The sequence below is a fragment of the Ursus maritimus genome, unplaced genomic scaffold, assembly GCF_017311325.1.
Source record: "Ursus maritimus isolate PB19 unplaced genomic scaffold, ASM1731132v1 scaffold_25, whole genome shotgun sequence".
NCBI classification, from domain to species: domain Eukaryota; kingdom Metazoa; phylum Chordata; class Mammalia; order Carnivora; family Ursidae; genus Ursus; species Ursus maritimus.
In genome coordinates, this window is record NW_024425008.1 from 43,497,525 (window position 1) to 43,522,934 (window position 25,410).

General features: G+C 36.7%; 1 protein-coding gene across 9 annotated transcripts in view; it reads left to right on the forward strand.

The window, feature by feature from the left end:
• The window catches only part of TMEM260 (transmembrane protein 260), a 73,035-nt gene that overhangs the window by 2,761 nt on the left and 44,864 nt on the right, over positions 1-25,410 (forward strand). For all 9 annotated transcript variants that reach the window (XR_005837708.1, XR_005837709.1, XR_005837710.1 and 6 more), the window contains exons 2-5: positions 2,530-2,561; positions 3,285-3,436; positions 20,548-20,725; positions 21,877-21,990. Coding sequence is in view for 6 of the 9 variants with exons in the window: in XM_040641874.1 (XP_040497808.1) it covers positions 2,530-2,561; positions 3,285-3,436; positions 20,548-20,725; positions 21,877-21,990 (476 nt within the window). In the remaining 3 variants the exon portion in view is untranslated. The remainder of the gene's footprint in view (positions 1-2,529; positions 2,562-3,284; positions 3,437-20,547; positions 20,726-21,876; positions 21,991-25,410) is intronic.

Sequence of the window (25,410 nt, forward strand, 5' to 3'; positions counted from 1 at the left end):
CAAGGAATCTTCATTTTTAAAAAGCATCCAGGTAATTCTGGTGCAGGTTGTAGTGGAACTTAACTTTGAGGAAGCCCCAAGGTAAAGGATTGGGAGTAACCGAGCATCCAGGAGGTTCTTTTCCCCCCCCAGTCATATTCTCTTTTCTCTTTATCATATTCAATTTTAAGAGTAATGTTTCCCTTTAGCTTTTTTCAAGGATGTATTTATAGACTTTGAATAGTAGCCATCTTTCCTATTTAGATTTTAGTTTAACATTTGATAAGAGTAGGTGATGGAAGTTGGTCACATTCCCGATTTTTATACCTACAGAACTTCAATAAAGAGTAACGGCATTATGTTTTTTAATGGTAAAAAGAAGTTAGCGAAAGTGGGCTATTTTTTCTTCATGTTAAATGCAATTCTAAATACATTTTACATGGAGGAGAATAAACGGTGACTTTGAACATTTGAACTTAACTGTGTTTCATCATACCTACAGAAATACCAAAAAGCTGATTAAAAACGGTTTGGGACTGAAGACAAGCTAATCCATTCTGGAGTAAACCTATAAAATGTCCTTGACAGTAGTTCCAAAGGGAAGTTAGTTTAAATATATTTTTTTAAAGATTTTATTTATTTATTTGACAGAGAGAGACAGCCAGCTAGAGAGGGAACACAAGCAGGGGGAGTGGGAGAGGAAGAAGCAACCTCCCAGCAGAGGAGCCTGATGCGGGGCTCAATCCCAGAACACCGAGATCACACCCTGAGCCGAAGGCAGATGCTTAACGACCGAGCCACCCAGGCGCCCCTAGTTTAAATATTTTTAGACCATAAACTATTTCTTTAGAAAGTCTGTAAGATACAAAAAGTGCCTTTGGTTTCCGAAGTGCTCTTGAATATCTCCAGAAAACTTAAAAGGTATGCTTAAGTAACTGACTTAGGTAAACAATATCTGTCTTTGGATGCCCTTATGGGCCTTCCGTGCCACAAGCAGTCATTCATCCTAAGATAGGGGTGTCTGAGTAGCAAGGATGACAATATGATTTGTCTTATTGTCAACGTCTGTGTGCAGGACTTGAATTAGTTTCTTTGTGCGACTAGAGGAGGGAGAGGTGGTAGTGTCTTGACAGACCCCTGAAATGGATAGGATATTTCAAACGTAGTAGAAAAGACAGAAATGAAAACAACTAACCATAGTATAAGGCAATCTAAATAAGTGCTAAATAGGTTAGAGCCGGTTCTATGGAGGAGGAAGAACTGATTAATTCCGATGGAGGAGGATGGGGAGGGGTATGTATAAGAAAAGGTGTCACTGAGAAGGTGGCAATTGAACTAGGTCTTGAAGGATTTAGGAGAGAATACTGGGTGAGAAAATGAGTGATAAGAAGTGCAAAAGAACCATTCCAGAAGAACAGTGGGTAATCAGATTTGACTGAAGTGAGCATAGGTTTCATTGATATGCCTTATAAAGGGACCTTGAAGCTGTTAGAGGGCTAGCCTGTCGTGCTGAGGAATCTGAACTTCATTTAGTAAGCAGAGAGCAGTCATTGAGAAATTTTGGATTAGTGATACAATCCAATCTGTTTTGGGGAGGTGGGGTGGCAAGAGGTGATTTCAGTATGAAAATGAAGTAGAAGACTGGTCAAAGCTCTTGCTGTCATCCAGGCCAGAGGGTAAAGATCTATATCGTGGCTGGGACAGTAGAAATTAAAGGAGCATTGATACCCATCAAGGGATAGAAAATGGACATTAATACAGTTCCTAATAGATACTAATAACTTTCATAACCCATCAACATTGATTTCTTACATTGTCCTGTATTACAGCATACAGGAATGTATACAGGAATGAGTCAGAAATAGACCCTGTGCTCTGGATACTTAAAATATTAAATAGAATTGAATTACTGCATCGTAATTTTAGAAATAATCACTGATGGTGAGGAATTACAAAGGACTATGTAAATAATATAATGATTTAGTGGTTTGCAAGAATGTATTATGGTAGTCAGAGCTTACCCAAATAACCTGGAGCTAATAAGAGCTTGGCAATTAGTTAAAGATATCCAGCATAATTAATGTAGAGAAGATATTCAAATGCCAGTTTAGGGCAGAATGATACATATTATGAGTGTCCCAGCCTCAGAGTTCTGCACATTTTACATTATCATAAAGTTGCATCTTTGTAGACATTTTTATGCTAAATTCTCGAGGGACATTACAGCATATTACACTACCATTCCAGAAGAGTTTTTATATATTTGCAAGTGTGCACAACTTTTAGGAAGGAAAAGAAGCACTTTTTAAAAAACCAGAATTCACCTATGTTTCTGCTGACCAGTTATTAAAAACTATCAAAGATCATTTGTGTAAGACCTAAGGGAGAAAATATCCTTAGACCTATTTCATGCTGTTAAATCTCTACAGATTTACAGTTTTATCCAGTCAAATTAATGCAAAACCCCAGTGCAAGCATTTGGATTTTGAAAACTTTGGAGGAGTGTCATTTTCTAATAGTAATTATTGGTTTTACATTATTTTTTCACAGGGGAACTGATCACAGCCGCACATGAGCTTGGAGTAAGTATTAGTTTTATTGTTTAATCAATGCTCTCATTAACAGTTTTAGGAATTAAGAAAGTTTAATTAAGCATGGAGTAAAGTAGATTAATTTATTTTCAAACCCCAGTTTTTAGTAACTTATAAGTACAGTATGTGACAATTTACTTTAAGTTTTAAATCCAATTAAACTAAATTATAAAGCAAAGCCTTTACTATATATACAGTAGCTGGCTTATTATCACCCCAAATTTTGTATAAGCTATGGAGAATAAAATAAATCGGGTTAACAGTTTTAATAAGTTTATTATTTAATAAACTTTATTATGGTGCATGATCCCTTTAGGCAAGACCTTAGGACTGTCAGCATGGTGGTAATCCGATAGCAGTGTGGTCTTTCAACTTTCTAACCAATACGAAATTTCAGAACCAGCTTTTTTTCAATAGCCTTTTAAATGACCCTAATGTACTGTGAACCCAGAGAACAAACTGCTTAAGAACTGACAATGAAATATGTCACCCTTTCTCTAGGTGACACACCATGTGATAGACACTGCCAAATCCGCTAAAGAAAATATTTATTTGTATTGGCACAAAAGGATTACAATAGAAAACCACTATTCAAACATGTAGTCATCGTCTCTTAATCTTTATACTTGCCCGAGCAAAGGGCTACTTTGCAATTAAAGCCAGTGTGATTCTTTTCGGAGGTGAAAACCTTCTAACCCGCTGATTTTCCCATAGGTTGCCCATCCTCCTGGCTATCCTTTGTTCACGCTGGTGGCTAAACTGGCAATTATACTCTTTCCTTTTGGTTCAGTTGCCTACCGCGTCAATCTTCTGTGTGGCTTCTTTGGAGCAGTAGCTGCATCGTTACTTTTTTTCACCGTTTTCAGGTAAAGTAGTTGATGAGTTAAAATTAATTTTGGCTAATTGGAGATGGCACGTTCTGATGGCCTAAGTACATACATTGAATAAAAAACAAAAAACAAAACTCTTCGTTGCTTGAACGGTTTTCCTAATCATTCCTGTGATTTCACTTTCTTAATTTCCAATAATTTCATATGCGCTTGACCCCTCAGATGATTACACAGTTGGTTGTGCTGTCTACAGTGGAGTCAAGGTGTCACCAGTTCGTGATCACAGTTCTCAGGTTAGGCAGAACTAATAAGGTTTGTCATGAAAATGCAGATGGGCCAGTTTAATTCAACAATGTGAAGTCCATCTTTTGGTAAATGGTAAATATCATTCAGTTACTCACAGTGTTGCTGACGGGCAGCTGCCTATGAGGTCCAGAGCTAATACCTAATTATATTGTATTCCAAATATGCACATGTTGTATACTCTTTGAAATGAGGCAGTTAACTAAGGAGATGGGTTTGGGATATGGTTTTGGTAAGGTTTCACTTTCTTCCCTTATAGCTGTAGGGAAGGTAGGCAAATTAGACCCCACTTACTTCATTAATGGAAGGTTTTCTTAGTTTGGAAGTCTACCCCGCATTTAAAGAATGGGTCATTACTTTAGGATGTTGGTAAACTTACTTGTCTTTGCTGCTCCTTGTCTCCTTCATTCTTAGCCAGTCTAACCTATGCCTAAGGAGATTATAGTAAAAAATCCAAGTTATACTTCCTGCAAAGGGAGAACCAAATTAAAACACTTCTTTCAAAAACTACTGCAGTTTTTGTTATAAAAATGAATTTTTATATGTATATCTAGTATGATTTGAGTAGACAATTTCAAATGCCTTTTTTGGAGACCAATGTTTATATTTGCGTTAGTCATAAAATTGCCCTTTGACTAAATTCTTTCTAAATCTGCTTTTTAATTATTTATAGAAAGGTAAAAGTTAATTATAACTCTAAAGCTTACTTGTAAATTTATTTGTGGAAAACTTTCAGATTCAAATGTTGTAACTGTTAATTATTTACTACATTTGTATCTGTATTATTTAATTCATTTGTATTTCAGTCTTACAGGTCTTCAGTGATAGCCAATCTTTCAGTATGAAATGTTGAAAATAACATCTCTGCTTGGATTGATTAGTATTATGAATACCTTCTTCTAAATGATTAGAATAATCTTCTTTAGAATTGTTTCTCCTGAGTCTTTTATAATTAAGAATCTGTCATTGTTTGTATTGAGAGAAAAACTGATCTTTAACATTTTTGAATTTCTAGGTTGAAATGTAGAACTACTTGTCTTGTATATATGAATTGATAATTTTCACAAGACATTTAAGACAAAGGCATTTAAAGAAAATTAATACTTGTATTTATTTTGGTAGTTCATCTGTAATTTATTTTATTTTATTTTTTATTTTTTATCTGTATTTTAGAAGATCGTTTCCATAACATATATTTAAATGCTATGTGGCTATAAAAAGCTCTTATGCAAATAAAGTGATTTGTTCTCTAAAACTTTTCCATGCTTCTCAATATATTAATCGATGATATCACTCCACATGAAAACCACTGTAAAAATCGTACATAAAAATCTTTATCTTTACAGAATCCAAATAGCTTTGGACAATAATTTTCCTTTGAGTTGTCTACATTTTAAAATGGCTTTTATTATCATGCTTGATTATAATGCGTTTTAGATTAGCACACTTAACCTGTGACCCTTTTTTTTTTAATACAGTGTTAATGGTAAATTTGTGTATTTGCTACATAGGCTTTAAATCAAAAACTCTTAATATGACTAAACTGGATATTTGAGTGGTTTTAAGAATGTTTTAGTAATATTGTACTTGGGAAGTACATGATATATACAAATATATCATGCTTTCTTTCAGAAAAGGGATCTAACAATATTATCTCTTACATACATTTTAATATGAAAATACTTCATTATTTTGAATACAAATAATTGACAAGGTACACGTCCTTTGGGAACAACCTAGTTCAAGTGGCAAATCTGTTTTGTCAAACAATAGACACCCTTCAGGAAAGAGCAAGCCATCTCTATGGTAATAGGACTAACAGTAGCCTATTGATTGAGGGGAAGAAGACATTATACAATGTCAGCTGGCTTGTTACAATTTCATTTGTTGTATGACCCGAACTTAACCTTTAAAACCTTTCTTCTGTGAATATAAACCCAACAGCAGGACACAGTTCTTGTGCAGCCATTACAGTGACAGCTTTTTTCCAGTCCAGCCCATAGTAAATGTATTCCTTTACAGGTCGACTCCTTTATCAGAATTTGTTTAGGAGACATTTTACTACTTTATTCATTGACAGGCCAAATCATCATTCCATTTTGTTGTGGAATATTGAAGGGTTTTGATCCAGGAAACAGTTTTATTCTTTCTTTCCCCCATCACTTAAGAGAACATTACTGTACACGTAGGATTAGTGCTGACTGGTGTGCAGTAAATTAATTCTTTTAACAGGTTTAGGTTTTTTTCAGGTAATTGTTCACATGGCATTCACTATATTTAGCTCTTGGGGTGGACATAAAGACCTTCTGTACCTTTTAAACAAAGATTGTATTTTAAAAGCAAATTTCTGTTTAAATGTGTTGATGTAAAAAGCTCCCATTTTTTCAGTAAACATGACTTAGATTGAAAGAACAATTTATTCGTTGTTTCCAATTACTATGTAATTTTTGCTTTCCTTGCATCTCTCTCTTGCTTTTAAGAGCCGTAAGATGTCATTAACACTGCATTTTTTGTCAGTCTTTCCTAATGGTTGACAAGAACTCATGTATATTCGCTTTGCCCTAATGTAGAAAGCATCAGAGTAAAACAGCACATTAAAAGCTGTATGTGTCCCTATACTTTCTTGAATTAAAAATAGGAAGATTGTGGCAGTTGTTTCTGTATGTATTTATTTATGTATTGTCCCCTTCCGGGGTATTTTTCAGCATTCACTATGTGAAGGGAGTTTAATCTAATACATTTCATTTATATGAAATAGTATTTATGTTATTAACATGTACATTTGTGTTTTAAGACCATGTAACACGGGATTTATAGAAACTGGGATTTTCTCTTTCAAGGCCGTTGAAGTAAATTATTTTTAAATTTGATGGTACAATATCTAAAGTGTCACCCGTGAAATTAGCAAAGCCTATTAATACAAAATTTAAAAAGTTATAGGTCATGTAAATCACTAATATGAATGTGATTTAGCATTGCTTAGTACTTGAATTTCAAACTTATTTTCTAAGCAACCTCAAACTAGGTCCTGTATACTTAATAAGGAAGAAGTACTGAAATCACTGTCGTGAAACTTCAACATGCTTACATTTCTTATGCTCTGGTATCACTAAAAGAGAATGGAGTAGGTCGATAGCATTGTATAAAAATTCCTTACCTCAGGGGAGATTTAAATTGCTTATGATCTCAGATGAGGGTATATCTTGTATCATTTATTTTGGTAGGTCCAGGGCAGGAAATCTATTCTCAATAGGCTTGAGAGTCAGGATATCCTTTCCAAACTATTATGGGCCAAATGGAAGTATGGAAGAATTCATTCAACAATGTTGTTGAGGACTCTTGTGAATTGAAAGTAAAACTATTTTAGTTCTTATGCTCAAAATTCAGTGTTTATTTGAAGAAATTAAGACAAAGTCACTAACCATTGAATAAACAGTTTTTCATATTTTTTTCCTAGAAGGTACTGTTTTAGGAACTTTGCATTAAAAAGCTTTCTAACACTGTTAACATTGTACAGTAAGAAATCAGATCTCTTAATGTCAACCACGTTACCTAGCATGTATGAATATTAATGATCGTTAAAGGTATATTGAAACTGTACCTGCTTACTACAGAGAACCGACAACCAATTGCAGTGATATTTAAATATCTTCTGGCAGAGCGTTTTGTGCCAGTATTTTATTTATGGGCTATTTTATTTTGTATAAGTTACATAATTCTAAACATTACGCTGCTGCTAAAAATTAATTTGATTAAACTTTTGGAAGAGGAATACTTGATTCTGAGCACTGTGTCTGCGATTCTTATAGCTCCAGCTAAGATTCCATTCAATAAAGAATAGAAAATTAAAATGCCATACCTTAGAGAATGTAGAATCTCCTGCTTAAGGGACATTTGGATTTTCCAGCTCAAAGAGTATTTTAGATTATTGCCATAGAGAATAATGTGAAGCTCTTCCTAATTTCAGAGGTAACTATGCATAAGTAACAAATAGTCACCAAGTTTTTGTAGTTGAAGAAGAATGGAAAGTACTGGAGCATTAATTTCCATTCAGGAGAATATCTGTCTTGATCCCTGGTTAATTGATCATATATTTCTCTCATACTTGTATTAAAATTGCATTGACTCAGACTGGTTAAGCATATTAAGAGCTTGGTTCATTTGCATTTTCTTCTAAGTAGAGGGACATATTAGGCTCAAATAGCAGCACTTCATTTTGAAGGGGAAAAAAGCAGGGCAAAAACTCTTTTTTAAGACTGTAGAGTCTTTTCTGACAGCTAGTCAGAGTTAGAATTCGTTCAAGGAAATGTTAATAACGCACTGCCTGGCCTAATCCCTTTGATATCACCAGGTATCCTCCTGTTCATGGGTTAATTGCTTTAAAAGCGAAGGCAATATTCTGAGCGGTGGGCCGCTTCACCTTTTCACAGCTGTTACCATTGAGTGACAACTAAATCCCATGTGTAAGATGAGGAAGAGCTCAATCTCCAATTGGGAGAAAATTTATGTAAACCACAATCCCTTCAGAATGTGCGGAAGTCATAGACTTTCTTGATTTACTCTGCTTTTCCCAGAAAGCTCTATTGTTCACTTTCCTAAGTCCCATCAACCCTTTGTAGCAGAATATCACAGCGGCAGCAGATAGCTTGAAATATATAAATGCTATCATAGCTCTGATTAATAGCAGTGCTTATGAGTCAAGTCTGATAACAGTGCAGCTCTCCACTCAATTTCAGATACTGCTAATGGAATCTGTCTTCTCCAATTGTAATATGAGAAGGCCTAATTTGCCATGGAGCTTGGAGCTGTCACCAGTAGGGGATTGTGGGGTCAGATGGGAGCTGCCAGGTTTTTGCCCTGCAGCTTGTATCTCTCACTTTGAATAGAGCAGCCCCCTGCCTGCCAGTTAGCTGATAGGCCGCTGTGGGGTTTATGCCACTATATACAATAGGAAAGGGCTACATAGGCTGACTTTATAATTGTGAAGCTAGCTCATATTTCCACAGCTACTGTGCTGCATAATTTCTAATAAGTGGTTTTAACAAATGTCAGATTATGAAAAGTTTCCTCAATTACAAAAACTTATAAAACATTCAAATTGCTAAATCTGTTTCCTGCCGAGATTTTGCTACTGGAACTAGTCATCAGTCATTACGGCTATAATAATAAATGCATATATTTCTTAAAATTACAAATAAAATTCTAGATCGTAACTCACATAGATTTGCTACTTTTCAAAGCCATGAAAACAGAAAGTGGTCTTAAGGAATTGAAGTATTAAGACGTGCTTCATAACTTTGCATGATAAGACTACTTAATATTAAATCTCTGTTGTTTATTGAGTTGGTTAGTGTTGCTGAGGAAAACAGTTTCATACCCACATTCTGCTGATCTTAGTTATTTGGATCTTTTAAGTTTACCTCCCATATGTTTAGTATCTTAATGTTTTAAAAAGTATGCAGCATCTTCTAAGTTTTGAGTGAAAAGGGACTTAGCGTGATGACAAGCCATGGCCAGGGCCTTTGAGAACAATATGCTGGAATATACACTTGAACCATTCAGGTTTGCTGCTGAATACAAAATAACATCATCAAGCTTGAGTAACAAGGTAATTTGAGGTCTTCTGTGTTTTTAAACATTTTGAACAAAATATGAAAGTTTGTAATTTGGGAGTCTTATTTTAAACCAGGCTATGCTTTCAGAAGATCTGCCTCCCGTTGTGCAAGCCATTTGGCATACCATGAGAACTTCGTAAAAAGTCAAGTGTATGATGGTGATTCCTGGGAAGCCCGGTGTGTTTTCTTTTAGATAATTAGGTAGAAGTTGATGAAGTGTAGTAAAAGGAATTGTTCTAAATCTTGAGTAACTTCATTATTTATTGGTTAATGCATAAATCTGAATTTTAATGGGAATTGTGTGATTATATCTTATTTTCGGAAGCTATTCATAATCTTACTCCCTCCACGTCAGTTGTATTTTTTTTTTTTTGAAGACTACAGTTTTTCTCCCAGTGTTATTTAGTGGTTTAAAATCAGGAATAATACCTCGTACTTTACCTTTTAGTGTACTGATAGTTGGTATTTATGTAGCTGAAAATTCAGGCTAGAACCAGTTTTCCTTTTGACTGAATCTTGGGAAATAGAACAAACCTTGAGAGGATTTTATCCGGAGTGAAAGTAAATTTTTATAAAACGTGGGAAAAGGGATTATGCGCAAGTTTATTAAAGGTAGAAGTTTTACGTTTTTTTAGGTGCAGTGGTGGCGGCTTCCACAATGTAACTTTAATATACCATGCCCTAAATGATTGACTTATGTTAATTAGGTCCAAGCTTTAAAATGAACAGGAAGGTTTAGGTTCTACTGTTTTTTAAAGGGCCACTGGCTATAGTTTGCCCACAGAGTATCTGGAACATATTAGATGCTCAGTGTTTATTTGCTGCCCCTGGGTCGAGTGAACTGTCATGGGAAGAGGGGCTCGGCAGTAGCTGCTTCCCAGTTTGATTTCCAGGTACATAGAGGACATAAATATATGGGTGTTGATTGTGTGATTGAGCTAAAAGGTAACATTTATGTATTTTCATGAACAAGACCCAGAAAGATAAGAACTCGGGCGGATGGGGGTGGTAGATTTGCTGTTGATTGTGTCCCGCTTTACCTTACTTCTTCCCTGTAATCCATCACATTTTTTTAGTCGTCAATATGAGTTGACGCTAATAGTAATTTATTTAACAGTCAGTCTCAGAGGCTGCATTGTGGCCTGCCTACTCGATCCTACTGCCTTCAAGCAGCAGTTTCAGTGTAGAGGGAGGGTGGTGTACCCTCCATGTTGGGTCCTTTGCATGCAAGTAACACTGAAGACAAATACATTCATGAATTTTATGAGGCACGTCAAATGTGTGTTCTGAAAGAATTTCAGGTTTCTGTTATTTGCCTTTTGATTGAGGGTTAGACAAACATGTGACTACACATGAAAATCAAATACCACGTGGTGGAAAGAAAAATATACCTTATCATCAATAGCAAACCTGTGTCAGTGGTGTGAATTGTAACCTCCTGATTTATCCATTGTGTCAACAGATGAGGAGTATTCCATCAGTGAGAAAACTCCTGCACAATCACTACCTTTCCTAGGAATCTTATCTAGCTTTCATGGATTTTGTGGACCAAAAACAAGGCAGTTATGTAGTAACCATAGAATTTCTGAGATTCACACTCATTAGGGTGATCTTAATCCTTACCCCATATTTCTTAGCTCGGTGGAGAGTTTTTGTTATTTGCATTATCTGGGTGAGGTTTTAAATACTTGATTACCCTTCCCATACTGTCTATCATACTCTAGGTGTATCTTTCTTCATTGACTAACCACTGTGCTTTACTAGAACGTGAACTCTGTGATGTTAGTGTTACCCCAAGCCAAAAGCAATTAGGAAAATTTATTTACTGTAAATACACTGGAAAATATGTTTTACGTGTCACATGAAAACATGTTTATTTACATAAAATATACTTCAGTAACGTTTAGATTATTTGATGTTATGAATCATCTGTGTCGTTGCTTTAGTCCATTAGCATGAGCCCTTACATTCAGCATACCTCTCTCGCAGTGTAAAAACTTGATTTTGACTGTTAGTACTCACATATAACTATCTTTTACAATATAGTGCTTGTGTTATTAAAATGACTGCAGTAATGGTGTTGTAAGTATGCGATCATTTCATGTAGCCCTCATAAGATACTGTCTTCTATAATTCAGGTTAGATTCTGAACATACGTACTTCAGCTGAAGAAATGTCTTTTTTGATCTCCTTCTATGAGGCTTTATGAGAATCAAATTGAGAATGGAAAACATTTTTTCTCATACTGTATCTAATTCCTCGGAAGTCCTCCTTAAATTAAAATGGAAAATAGTTGAGACTATTTTGCAGTTTATTCTTGAGTTCTGGTGAAAAGATCTCTTATTTTATTCACAACTCCATTTGAATTTCTCTTCTCTTTTTTGTTGAATTAGTTTCATCAGTGTCAGTAGAAAAATATGTATCTTTTAATTTAGTGAGCTCATTTTAAGATGCCACTTTAGCACATTAAGTGTAGATAATTAAATTCCCTAACTCCTTAGTTGCTTTGTAAAAAGTAATAAGCATGTTTATTCAAAAGAATAAAATGAAAATGAAAAGTAGGACTCTTTGATTGCCAGGTGGAAACAGTGGTGTTTCTGATTATGTCATTTTCATTTGGAAAAAAAATCATCAGACCGAGTCTACGGGTAGACGACAGTTGTTTGGGAGCTACTTATATTTATAGTCCATCTGTACCTCTGACTTTATGGATGATCCCAAACAGCTCATTTTGTGGGCTCAGAACAACAATTTCATTTAAAACTCATACTTAAGGAATAATGTCAGATTGGACATTTCGTCCATATGTTTTTAAATGAAAGATTATTTAGCCAGAAATTTGGACTACCAATCACTTAACAGTATTGCATTCAGTAAGACATATGAATAGTGTTTCCTTCTACTTAGTAATTTAACTGCCTCCCCTCACACGCCCCCCCGAAATTATAAATACGTATTACAGCCTTTTCAGGAAAAAAAATTTTGTGGAGTATGTGTTCTGGTTAGAATTATTTCCCAAAAGAGATTACAACTAACTTGTCTAAGCATTTGCTCTGGGACACCCTTCATTGAGAGGGATCATATTTGGCCAGTCTCATAAGATAGCAAAGACCCCAACAATCAGAATAGACAGTGGATTCATTGGAGGCCCTAGGTATTCTGTGGATTCATACAAAAATACTTTTAAAAAAAAGATTTTATTTGTTTATTTGAGAGAGAGAGAGAGCATGAGCTGAGGGAGAGGCAGAAGCAGACTCCCCACTGAGCGGGGAGCCTGATGTGGGGCTCGATCCCAGGACCCTGGGATTCTGACCTGAGCCGAAGTCAGATGCTTAACCAACTGAGCCACCTAGGTGCCCCCCAAAAGACTTTTTTAAAGATACAGATAAACAAATTATAAAAGGGTTTGTTCAGTCATCTTGTTTGCCTAACAAGTTTAAAAATTAGATTTGCCCTCAGACATATTCATGTGATTTTTACAGCATCACTTGGGTAAATCTTCTGCACATTCAATGTCTTCTATCTCAAACTTGCAGTGACTTATTGATATGGGTGGTTTATTGATATTTGGCTCAGTAAGACTTAAGATGAAAAGTCTGAAGTATTTTGTTTGAAATTTCAGAAAAATGTGAGAAAATGTAAGGGACTTTATTTACACGTCAGTATGTGAAAAAATATGAGTAACTGTAGACCTATATTTTCTCATTTCCTTTGAAATATTTATTATTTTGACAAGGAATAAAGTAATATAAAAAATATTTTAAATTTATGATTTCTATATGCTTGCCAAAAGAATATTTATTTTATTTATTCATTTTTTAATAATATTTTTTTATTATATTATGTTAGTCACCATACAGTACATCCCTGGTTTTTGATGTAAAGTTCGATGATTCATTACTTGCGTATAACACCCAGTGCACCATGCAATACGCCTCCTTACTACCCATCACCAGCCTATCCCATTCCCCCACCCTCCTCCCCTCTGAAGCCTGTAGTTTGTTTCTCAGAGTCCATAGTCTCTCATGCTTCATTGAAGCCAAAAGAATATTTAAACACTTGAATTAAAGCATGGGATGGAGGAGTGCCTGGGTGGCAAAGTCGGTAAAGCTTCCAGCTCTTGGTTCGGCTCAGATCATGACCTCCGTGGTAAGATCGAGCCCTGCTCTCGGGCTTCATACTCAGCCAGGAGTCTGCTTGAGACTCTCTCTCTCCCCCGCCCCCTCCCCCGCACGCTCTCTTTTCTCCCTCTCAAATCTTTAAAAAAAAAAAAAAGTATGGGGTGGAAAAATGATTATTCCTTAGTTTCTGTAAGATATATCCATATGGACATCACTTTATTTAAAAAAAATCAGTTAACAAAAATTAATGTAATAAAAATATAACAATTGAAATGAATCCTTTAATTTCTCCTTCAATTCATTTGTTACTAAGATACGACTTTTATAAATAGTAAAGCACAGCAACAGGAAAGGACATGGTTCTTAAACAAAATTTATCTCAATACCGAGCCATCGTTTCTTTCAATTTTTTTTGCAATTAAAAAAATAAAGAATAAATTCTAAATAATGGCATACGTAACTCTATAGTAAAGCATTATTTGGAAAACTTGGACTTAGGTCGAGGTAATTAGAAACTTTTGTAATTTGAAGAGCATTAAAAACTAAAGATACAGTATGTCTGAAATATATACGTGGAAAAACATTTAGTTTTCAAAAAACAAAAGGCTTTTGTAGGGACACACACACATATATATGTGAAGAGAGATGGACTTATTTTTAAAATGCACGAATATGCTGAAATGGCTATACAGTGGTATCGATAATCCAAAAATAATTCTCTTGGCTTTGTAATTCATAGAGGATTTTAAGTTCCCTAAATCTGATTTCCTTTCCAAGTTTAGATTAGGTTACAGTTAAAAATTTCTATTCCTCAGATTTACAAAGTTTTAGAAATATAGAAAAACCCGTTATTCAGTATCCATTTAATACATTTAATAGACTCTAGAAAAGGGGCAAACACCCTGGTCTTAGTGAAAATACTTTAGTGAAAAACTTCTTATGGGGTGCCCAAGTGGCTCAGCTGGTTAAGCAGCCGAGTGGCTCAGTGGGTTAAGCCAGCTATCTTCAGCTCAGATCGTGATCCCAGAGTCCTGGGATTGAGCCTCACATAGGGCTCCCTGCTCAGTGGGGAGTCTGCTTCTCCCTCTCCCACTCCCCCTGTCATGTGCATGAGTGCTCTCCCTCTCGCTCTCGCTCTCGCTCTCGCTCTCTCTCTCATAAATAAATAAAATCTTTTAAAAAAAAAACGGCGTGGTCAGGTATGTCTATGCTGAGTTGGAAGCAGTCAGTGGGAGTCACCAACATAAAGGCAAAACAGCATTCCTTAACTGCAAAAAAACGCAGAGATGAAGGAGAAACAGCTGTAAGTACAGGAACTTACAGCTCATTTAGTGTTGCTGGAACACAAACTATGAGATGGGTCAAAAAATGAAGCTGTGGATAGGCTGCGACCAGATCATAAAAGGCCTTGTCTGTTGTAATGAGGAGCTTGCAATATGCTTTTTTTTTTTTTTAAGATTTTATTTATTTGAGAGAGAGTGTGTGTGTGTAAGGGGGAGGGAGAGGGAGAGAGAATGTGAAGCAGACTCCACACTAAGCACAGGGCTCGATCTCACAACCTCAAGATTGTGACCTGAGCTGAAACAAAGAGTCAGAGGCTTAACTGACTGAGCCACACAGGCGACCCTGTAGTATGTTTTATAATAGGAGTCATTATAGGGTTGGAGGCAGAAACGTACAAGATCGAATATGTTTTAGATCCTTCACTCTGGTGGCAATAGTGGGCTTAGGGCTGGAGGCTGACCACAGACAAAGCTGTTGAATTGGTGTGAGCCTAACAGCTGAGGTAGGGCAATGGCCATATGGATGGAGAGGAGGATGAGTTTTTAAAATGTTTGTGAAGTGAAATCGGCCAGATGTGATATGTTCGACGGGGAGAGGGGCCAGGAGCTTTGACGATGACTCTTAGGTTTCGTAACTTGGGTGACTAAACTCGGTAGATAATGACAATCACTAAGACAGAATATGGGAACAGGAATCATTTCGGAAAGAGGGTGGGAAATTAATTTTGCACGTGTTGATATTAAGGTTCAGTGGGACACACAGAGTTGGAGTGGCTTTGTGGTGAGGTCTAGCAGTCAGTTGGAGATCTGTCCGTTTGAGACTAAGGGGGAGGTGGTGCTAGAGAGAGATTCGGTTACCTCAGCTGTGGTTGGCAACTGACATCAAGATAGCGGATAAGACCACCAAGGTGGAGTATGGAAGAGTGAGAAGAACTATGCGAGAATGAAATCTTGGCAGCACCAGCTTTAAAGGAGATGATGGAGGAACAGGAGCCGTTCAGAGAAGACACGGAAGGAAGATCCAGAACCACTGAAGGAACCCCTGAGGGATGTGGAGCCCGGCTCAGCTCGGTAGAGTGCGCCTGGGGCTGGGATCAATCCAGCAGAGAGGTCCTGAGAGCCTGCGGTATTTGGCAGGTAGATGCCAGTTGGGTGCTATTTCAATAGAATGCCAGGGTGAGAACGGAGCATAGAGTCTACAGGTGTGGACGGCAGGAAGCTAATACTGAGCCGCGCTATGATCCTAAACTGTCTTGGTGAAGTCGTCCTTGACTTCAGCTGCTCTTTAGTCATTTATCTCTGTCTCGTTAGGGTGAAATGAAGCAAGCTCAGATAATGTAATGTGCCTTGCACAATATAATGAGACTGCCTACCTACAGAGTCAGAGAATGAATTGAAGACCTCCAGAATCTTCAGAAAGTCCTCATGGCTTAGGGTGCCTGGGTGGCTCAGTCAGTTAAGCAGCTGACTTTGGCTCAGGTTGTGATCTCAGGGTCTTGGGATTGAGCCCCACATCAGGCTCCTCATTCAGCGGGGAGTCTGCTTCTCCCTCTCCTTCTGCCCCTCCCCCCCCGCTCGTGCTCTCTTTGTCTCTCTCTCAAAATAAAATAAAATGAAAGTCCTCATACCTACCACCGCTGACATCCCTTGCTTGTCAGCACATCACAGACTCGGTGCGCAGTGTGCTGATGTGGGCCCTCCCCTCTCCTTGTTAGCTTGCATATGGTGTCGTGGCCCTGGGCCGCACACCTGTCTTCCTACAGAACGCTCACCCTGCAGACTTAGTAGTGTATGCTGTACTGCTTGTCTTTTGGGACAAACACTTAGCTTTAATGAAAATCTTATGATTTTGAAAACGGCTTTATTAAACTCTTTTCCATCATAGACTGCCCTCAACAAGAGTCCAGTCTTGTTTAACTGGCCTGTTCCATCCTTTAATGATTCCACGTCCCTTTACCAACCCACTTTCTACTGCCTGGCATGACTTCAGCTTTCAGTTCACTTATTACCTTGATGCCTGTGCGCTTATCTTCCATTTGACTGAGACCTAGAACCCTTTGCTCATCCTTTTTATTACCTTCCTCAACCCCTTCTGCTTTGCTTCCTTCCCTGTCCAATCTAGGCCCCATGGCTTCTTACAAACTCCCTTCCCTCTTGTCCTTCTGTCCTGCCTGCATAGTAAAGCCGCTAACCCTGACTCTCCAGCTTTCCCAGGCCAGCTCCGGCTGCTTCAGACCTTGCACAGCCATGCTGACAGATCCTGCCGCTCCGTATCCACGGGCTCTGCAGCCTCAGCTCAGCAGTTACTGCTACCTACATATCCTTGTATGCGTCCCTCCTCTACTCGTGGAGTTTTCCCACAACAGATGTTTTGCCTTTTCTCTGTTTTTTAGTCCACTAGTTGGTACATGTTACATGGTCAGTAAATGTTAATTGATGCTGAATCTTAGCATAAAGCAAACCTAAAGGCAGTATGTTAAAATACGTGTGTTTCAATGCGCTTTCACAGTTTGGTAAAGGCTGCTGAAATCAATGAAATTCATACAAGCTTAGCTTATGTACAGCACTACAAAACCCCCGAATCGAACAGTAAAATGATGAGGCCCCCAAAATGTTTTCTATTCTACATATTCTGTATATGGATGCACACATAGCTTTCCGTTCTTCGACATACTGCCCTCTCTTCTGTTTTTCACAAAGCTATGACCTCTTCAGCATGTATTTTCAGAATTTGCTCACACAATTTGCCTTGAAACCTTAATAGGAATAACAAAGAGGGAAGGCAGTGTGTTTCAGTCGGGGCTCTTGGGTGCAAGCAGTGGACTCTGGCTGTGTTTAGCAGGAAAGGAATGTATGAAAAGGGAGTTGAGAAGAACTCTACAATACAGAGGACAACCTAATTTTTAAATGGGCAATGGATCGGAATAAACTTCTCCAAGGAAGACCTACAAATAGCCAATAAACACTTGAAAAGATGCTCGGTATCATTGGCCACAAACAATATGTGTGTATTGTTTTGTTTTTAACCATTTAAGAGTAAGCTGCATAGATGCTATCCTTTTAGCCTAAATGCTTCAAGGTATGTTTCTTAAAAACAAGCACATTGTCTTACACATCCACAGTGCAGTTCTGAAAGCCAGGAAGTTGTCACTGATACAACATTGTTATCTATGAAGGTGATTCAGATTGTGCCAGTTGTTCCAATAATATCCTATTTAGCAGAAGAAAATTCAAGAGCATGCCTTTTATTCTATTGTCATTTCCCGTTAGCCTCTTTCATATGGATGCACGGTCTTTTGCTTTTTATTTTTGTCTTTCAAGACCTTGACATTTTCTTTGATCTCTATCGGCCAGTTATTTTGTAGAATGTTCTTCAATTTGAGTGTGTAGGTTCAGGTAATACATTTTGGCAAGAATTCTGTAGAAATGTTGCTCTGTTCTTTTCATTGGAACAGATCAGGAAGTATATGAAGTTTGTCCCATTCCTGGGCTTTAACTTTGATCATGTGGTTAAGATTGTGTCTGCCGGGTTTGCCCCTGTAAAGTTATCATTTTTCCCTCTGTAATTAATCTGTTTACAGGGGGATCGCTTTAGACTATGTAGGTATTTCTGTAAAACTTTTACCCACTGATCTTGGTATCCATTATTAAGATAATGGCTGCCAAATTCTGTAATTTCTTCTATGTTGACTTTCTGTGGACTTTCTCTTCCCCTATTTATTTAGTCATATCACTGTAGTCATAGATTATTTATTCATTGCATTATAAGAGTCATAGATTATTTATTCACTGCATTATAATCTATTACTGGAATTACTGCTGTTCAAGTTATCCCTGGTTTGACCCCTGTAAGCTGGCTCCATGTCCTTTTGTCATGTCCTCTTTTGAACTCTTCTTTACTTTCTGACACAAGATATTTCAGATCAATTTTGTACTTGAGCTACCCCAGACCTGGAATCAGCCATTTTTCTAAGGAAGTTAATTTATGTTTTAAGTAGAGAAAGGAATCTCGTATCTCGTGCTGACTTTCCAAAGTAATATTGACAGACGAAACGTAGAAATTCCTTTAAAAATGTTACTCATTCTTTAAGATTAGTTCATTCTCTCATTCACGAAGTTTCCTTTCTGTGCTTGGGGCTAAGGACTTGAAATAGAAATGAAGTTTAACTCCAGCGTACATTTCAGAAACAAAGCCGAAGTAATTATTAGAGGCAACTACACGCTATACGTGTTCCAAGATGACTTAGAAACCGAACTGAAGAGAAATTGGAGGAAAGAGTAGAGTTTGATAAGTAGGAGGAATCCAAGAAGACACTGGGTTCATGGGTACAGCATGAGCAAAGGTAATGGCGCTGGGAATAGGCAGGTCTTATCAGGGAATTTTGAGGAGCCTAACTGGTTGGTGGAGATAATAATGTTGGTGATTGGTGGCTAGGTGCCGTTTATTGGGAGCTTCGATCCCAGCCTGACTCACTTAGAATGTTTCCTACAGGCAGTGAAGAGTCCTTAAATTGGGGGGCTAGGTAGTTATAAAGAGTATGTTTTAAGAAGTTTAATGTGATGTTATATTGCAGAATAGTTTGGAAAACAGAAGACCACTTAGGAAGCTTAATTAAGTCTAAGGTGGTAGGAATACAAGTTGAAAGGAATTTGGAAAGTACTTTAGAGGGAAGAAATGCCTTCAGTGCGATGAATCAGGATCACTGGGGGAATGAAAGAAATAGGACACTGATTTTTATAAGGGAAAGAAAACAAGTATATTGCAAAGAGGTGCTCCAAAACAAGTTCGGTGATATCAGAATGTTATTTTAACTTTTTTTTTTTTCTGGGACGCTTAATTAAAAGCCATGGAATGACTCCACAAGTTTTTATCCAAAACGATACAGTTTAGTTTAAAAGTGATGATTTAGGGCCATATATTATCATTAACTATTAGACACGGTAATGCTTGCTGAATCATAACACTTGTTAGAGATATTTGGTAGTAGCTTTTTCATCACTTTAGGTTTATGGGGAAGTAGGAAGTTGTCTTGCTTTGATATGCTCTGTCTACCACATTACTAGTCTCCAAATCAAATCTTGGAATTGAGATGCGGATTCCTGATTGATTTGAAATGTCTGGCTCTCGTTGGCACTGGGGTCCAGAAATTTGTTTCCAGGTGTGGCGTTTGATTCTTCTTGTGTTATTGAAGTTCACATTGCCATCCCTCTCTTTAAAGAAATACATCATTTTCAACTTCAACTTTGTATGAAGAAGAAATCACTAGAAACTAAGAACTTAGCTGTCAAGATCTTAAGATATCACCAAATATCGTGACAAGGATATTTTTGCCATATGTTGGGAGATAAACTTTGGTGTGGTCCTAGGCCCAAGCATTCCACAAGAAGTGAGAGTCAGTGTCCCTGAATAGGTATTTTGCCCTTTCATTAATTCTTACAATTCAACATATTTCCATCTCAACCAGACCATCGTTGTAATTTGTGGATAGAGCAAGAAAAGTGACACAGGTTTTTTATCTCTTTAGCTACTATCTCTTCAGGCTTTCCGAACTGGCTTGAATCCTAGAGGTTCCATCTGAGAACTAAGCCTCATTCAGTCCATAGGAGACCGAGCGGGTGTGTTCATTTGTTTGTTAATAATATATGGACTGCCTAATTAAAATCTGTTGGAGGAAATTATTATCCGAAGTAATGTATTAACCATATAATGTGTTGGGATAGTGCTGGGTGACTGTCATCATTTCTGCTGCTACAGTTTATAAAAAGGAAAAGAAAGTCGGTTCTTTTTGTTGGGAAAGAAGATTTCATGTTATCTGTATTTGCAGGCTTTCTGGCTCACATGCTGGAGGAATCCTTGCTGCGGGGGTGTTTTCATTTTCCCGTCTAACATGGCAGTGGTCCACTGCAGCAGAGGTTTTTAGCTTAAACAATCTGTTTGTGGGGCTGCTTATGGCTCTTACTGTACATTTTGAGGAGGCAGCAACTGCAAAAGAAAGATCAAAGGTAACCTATTTTGATCAAAGTGAAATCACTTTTTGTTTTAATTTTTAGACAGATGCTATATTTCTTTTTAACTTTGGATGCTGTTGATCTGTCCTGATTACTGTCAAGGTAATCTAGGCATGTTGAGAGAGAAAATATTCTGAGTTCTTGTACTGTGAACCATGATAGCCTTTATAAAACATGGGCCTTTTTTTTTTTTCTTCTCCCAGAGTTCAGAAGTTTTTTGGAGAATGAGAGGATTGAAATCCCCTCTGAGTCCTATGGGAAAGATAGGCTTGTTGGTTGATTCCACCACTGTGCGTGTGCATGTGTGATTGTAAGATGCCAAGCTCTAGACTCACCACCTTAAATTATATACCATTATGGTACATTGACTTACTCTCCAATTGCAAAAAAAGTCCATATTTGTACTTTTTTTTTTAACTAAAAGAAGAGTATCACACGTATAAACAAAGTAGTTCAGAAGAGGTTACAGTGAATTATAAGGCAAACATAATATCAAGATCATTTGGAATGTGAAGGAACCCTGTCTTCTAAGAGCTTACAGTCTGCACATTGGAAGGTAACAAACCATCTTAGTAAAGGCGGCCTTTTGTTGTTAAAGAATATCCGAACAGAAGAAAACCGTGGTTTATCAGTGGTTTCCATAAACAGATGTGTGCTGTTATTAGAGTTCGTTTTTTGTCTAAAGTAAACTTTTTTCTGATTATGAAAATTCCAAAGTTCAAAAAGAGCAAAAACAGCACCCATAACCTGGTTTTTAAATTAAAAGTGTTCTATTTTATTTATTTAATTTAATAGGAGAAAAGGTAAAATGGAAAGAATGCCTGAGTGTTAGTTACAGACTTTAATAAGAATTACACAATATCCTATTACTGGTAGGACTTACCTAGTTATCACACCGGAATTTCTAAAACTTACTTTGAAGGCAGTCATTTCAGGTCAAACTGCAACGATGTGATAAAAAATATTATAAAAAAATATTGCTAAATATTAGTGTCTGTGGAAGCAAGACTGTTGTCTAAGGGGTTGATGTTAGCCTGACCTATGGTACAAATGCTTGGTTCTTATATAAAGAATAACTTTTTGCTATTGTGCTTACTTAAGAGTTTTAGGTAAATTTTAACTTAGATTTTATTTTTTTTTTTCAGATAGCTAAAATTGGTGCTTTCTGCTGTGGCCTTAGCTTATGTAATCAGCATACAATAGTACTGTATGTTTTGTGCATAATACCATGGATTCTCTTTCGACTTTTAAAAGAGAAGGTAGGTTTTCTGGTGTTTTTAATGAAAATTCATATTTTATTAAGGCCCGATATAACATTTGTGGCATAAAACATGGGGCTTTCTTTTTTTTTTTTTTTTAGTTTTATATAAAGTAGAAATGACCCGAGGCTCTAACAACATTGACTGAAAAAAAAATAGGATTTACAAAAATTATGCAGTATTGATTGCAGTGGCATCTGGTCTGATTCATAATTCTCTTACTGATTCTGAGAAGCACCTTGATAATAATAGGCTACAAGGAGTTAAAACAAAATAGCAAATTTCCTTGGTTGTTTTATTATCTGTCCTGAAACAAAGGATAGTGTATTAATAATAGTTTATTCGTTGACCCAGCTGTTTGTTGCGGGCCTGTGCTGTGCTACATGCCGCTCTAGGTGTTAGAGATTCAGCCCCCGACAAAACAGACCTCATCGCCGCTATCGTGAACCAAGTAATGAAATCTCTGGTAAATAACAACCTCGTTTTCTCAGAACAGATCTGTCTGGAATTAAAAATGATTTACTTTAGTTTTCCCTTTCCCTCAAAGGAAAACTGATTCTTGATTTAAATGGCGGTGTAAAATAATGTAAGAAAATTACTATACTGTGTAAGGCATTGTGAGATGGACTGAAGAAGGCAGGGAGCTGAGTTAGACATGAGGTTTTGGAGAGATAGAAGCCCTTTACTCTGTCAGTTTTCCTCCTAGAGGTTAAAACAATCTAAATACAAAGCCAGTACTAGAGTCATTTCACTGGATTGTTTGTTTGTTTGTTAATTATACCTAAGCTACATTTATTTATTTATCATTTCATTATTTATTGCTATACTCAGAATTATATTAGAAAACACATGTTTAGTAAAATTATTGTACAGAAATAGGGAAATTATAACAAATCTTTAGGTAATTGGATTTACTGTACTTGAACATATTTTGTTTTTAGCTTCTGGCAACAAAGCAAAAAGGATAGCATGGAGGTTATAAAATTCTTATGTGTTTAAAAAAACGGAAATAACAATTGACAGGAAAGATCAACTTTTTCTTGGAGCTGAATTCTGTTCAGTCAGTCACGTTCAACCTTATATGAGGAATATTAAACAGCATAACAGGTCGTGTCTAACAGTGGTTTTATAGAATATACAGAAGGTTCTTTATCTGGTTTTTTATTCTATAAACCCTTGATTTTAAAAAATGGAGATACGACATAAAAAATATAATTCAGTGAAGACCTTTCTATGGATTACAAACCTGAAGAGACCCAGATATTTTTCTTGTGGATTGATGGATGCGTAGATGGGTGCATTAATATCCTGCTGTCAGGTATCTTGGCCAGGCTTCTTTTTTTTTTTATCCAGTCTTCATTTCTTTCTCTCTCCTTTTTTTTCCCCCAGCTTATTGACATACAGTTGACATAGTACATTGTGGAAATTTAAGGTGTACAACATGATGATTTGATGTTTGGATATATTGTAAAATGATTGCCACAGTGAAGTTAGCTAACACGTCTCTTACCTCACATAGTTTCGGTTGGCTGTGTTGAGAACTTTTAAGATCTACTCTCTTAGCATCTTTCAAATACATGGTACAGTCCTATAGTCCCCATACTGGACATTACATTCCCCAGAACTTATTCATATTATAACTGAAAGTTTGCACACTTTGACCACCTTCACCCATTTCCCTCATTCCCTACTCCCTGCCTCAAACGATCATCCATCTACTTTGTTTCTGTGAGTTCAGTTTTTTTTAGGTCCCACTGTAGGTAAGGTCATACAGGATTTGTCTTTCTCTATATGACTCATTTCATTTAGTGTAATACTCTCAAGTTTTATCCCTGTTGCAAATGGCAGGATTTTCTTCTTTTTGTGCCTGAATAATACTCCATAGTATGTATGTATGTTTTTTATGTTTTCTCTTAGGAGTTTTATGGTTTCAGGTCTTAAAATCAAGTCTTTATCCATTTTGAGTTAGTTTTTGTATGTGGTGTAAGATAGTGGTCCATTTTCATTCTTTTGCATGTGACTGTCCAGTTTTCCTAACACCATTTATTGTCCTTTTCCCCTTGAATATTTTTGCCTCTTTGCCGTAAATGAATTAACCATATATGCATGGGTTTATTTCTGGGCTCTCTATGCTGTTCCATTGATTTATGTATCTGTTTTTATGCCAATACCATACTGTTTTAAATACTATAGCTTTGTAGGTATAGTTTGAAATCAGGGAGTGTGATGCCTGCAGCTTTGTTGTTCTTTTTCAAAACTGCTTGGGCGATTTGGATCTTTTGTGGTTTCATAGAAATGGATTGTTTGTTCAATTTCTAAAATGACAGTGGAATTTTGTTAGAGATTGCATTGAATGTATAGATTGTTTTGGCTGTTCTAACAAGGCTAATTCTTCCAATCCATGAACGTGGTATATCTTTCTATTTATTTATATCTTCTTCAATTTCTTTAATCAGTGTCTTACAGTTTTCAGTGTACAGGTCTTTCACCTCCTTGGTTACATTAATTTGTAGGTATTTTATTCTTTTTGATGCACTTGTAAACAGAATTGGTTTAATTTCTCTCTGATAGTTCACTGTTAGTGTATAAAAAAGGCAACAGATTATTGATTTTGTACCCTGCAACTTTATTTTTATTTTTTATTTTTTTAAAGATTTTATTTATTTATTCGACAGAGATAGAGACAGCCAGCAAGAGAGAGAACACAAGCAGGGGGAGTGAGAGAGGAAGAAGCAGGCTCATAGCGGAGGAGCCTGACGTGGGGCTCGATCCCATAACGCTGGGATCACGCCCTAAGCCGAAGGCAGACACTCAACCGCTGTGCCACCCAGGCGCCCCCTCTACCCTGCAACTTTATTGATTTCAGTTAATAGTTCGACAGTTTTTTGGTGGAGTCTTTAGGGTTTTCATTATATAAAATCATGTCACTTACAAATAGTGACAGTTTCACTTCTTCCTTTTCAATTGTATGCTTTTCATACTTTTTCCTGCCTGATTGCTCTGACTAGGACTTCCAATACTTCGTTGAATAAGAGCGGTGAGAGTGGGCATCCTTGTCTTATTACTGATCTTAGAGGAAGTGCTTTTAGCTTCTCACTGTCAAGTATGATGTTAGCTGTGGGCTTGTCATATATGGCCATTCAGTGGCCATATACCTACTTTGTTAAGAGTCATTATCATAAAAGAATTTTGTAAATTTTTTTTTTGCATCTATTGAGATGATCATATGGTTTTTGTCTTTCATTCTGTTAATGTGGTGTATCATGTTGATTGATTTGCAGATGTTGAACTGTCATTGCATCCCTGGAATAAACCCCACTTGATCATGGCATATGATCCTTGTGATGTATTGTTAAATTCAATTTACTAATATTTTTTGAGGATTTTTGCATTTATGTTATCAGGGATATCTGATATGGC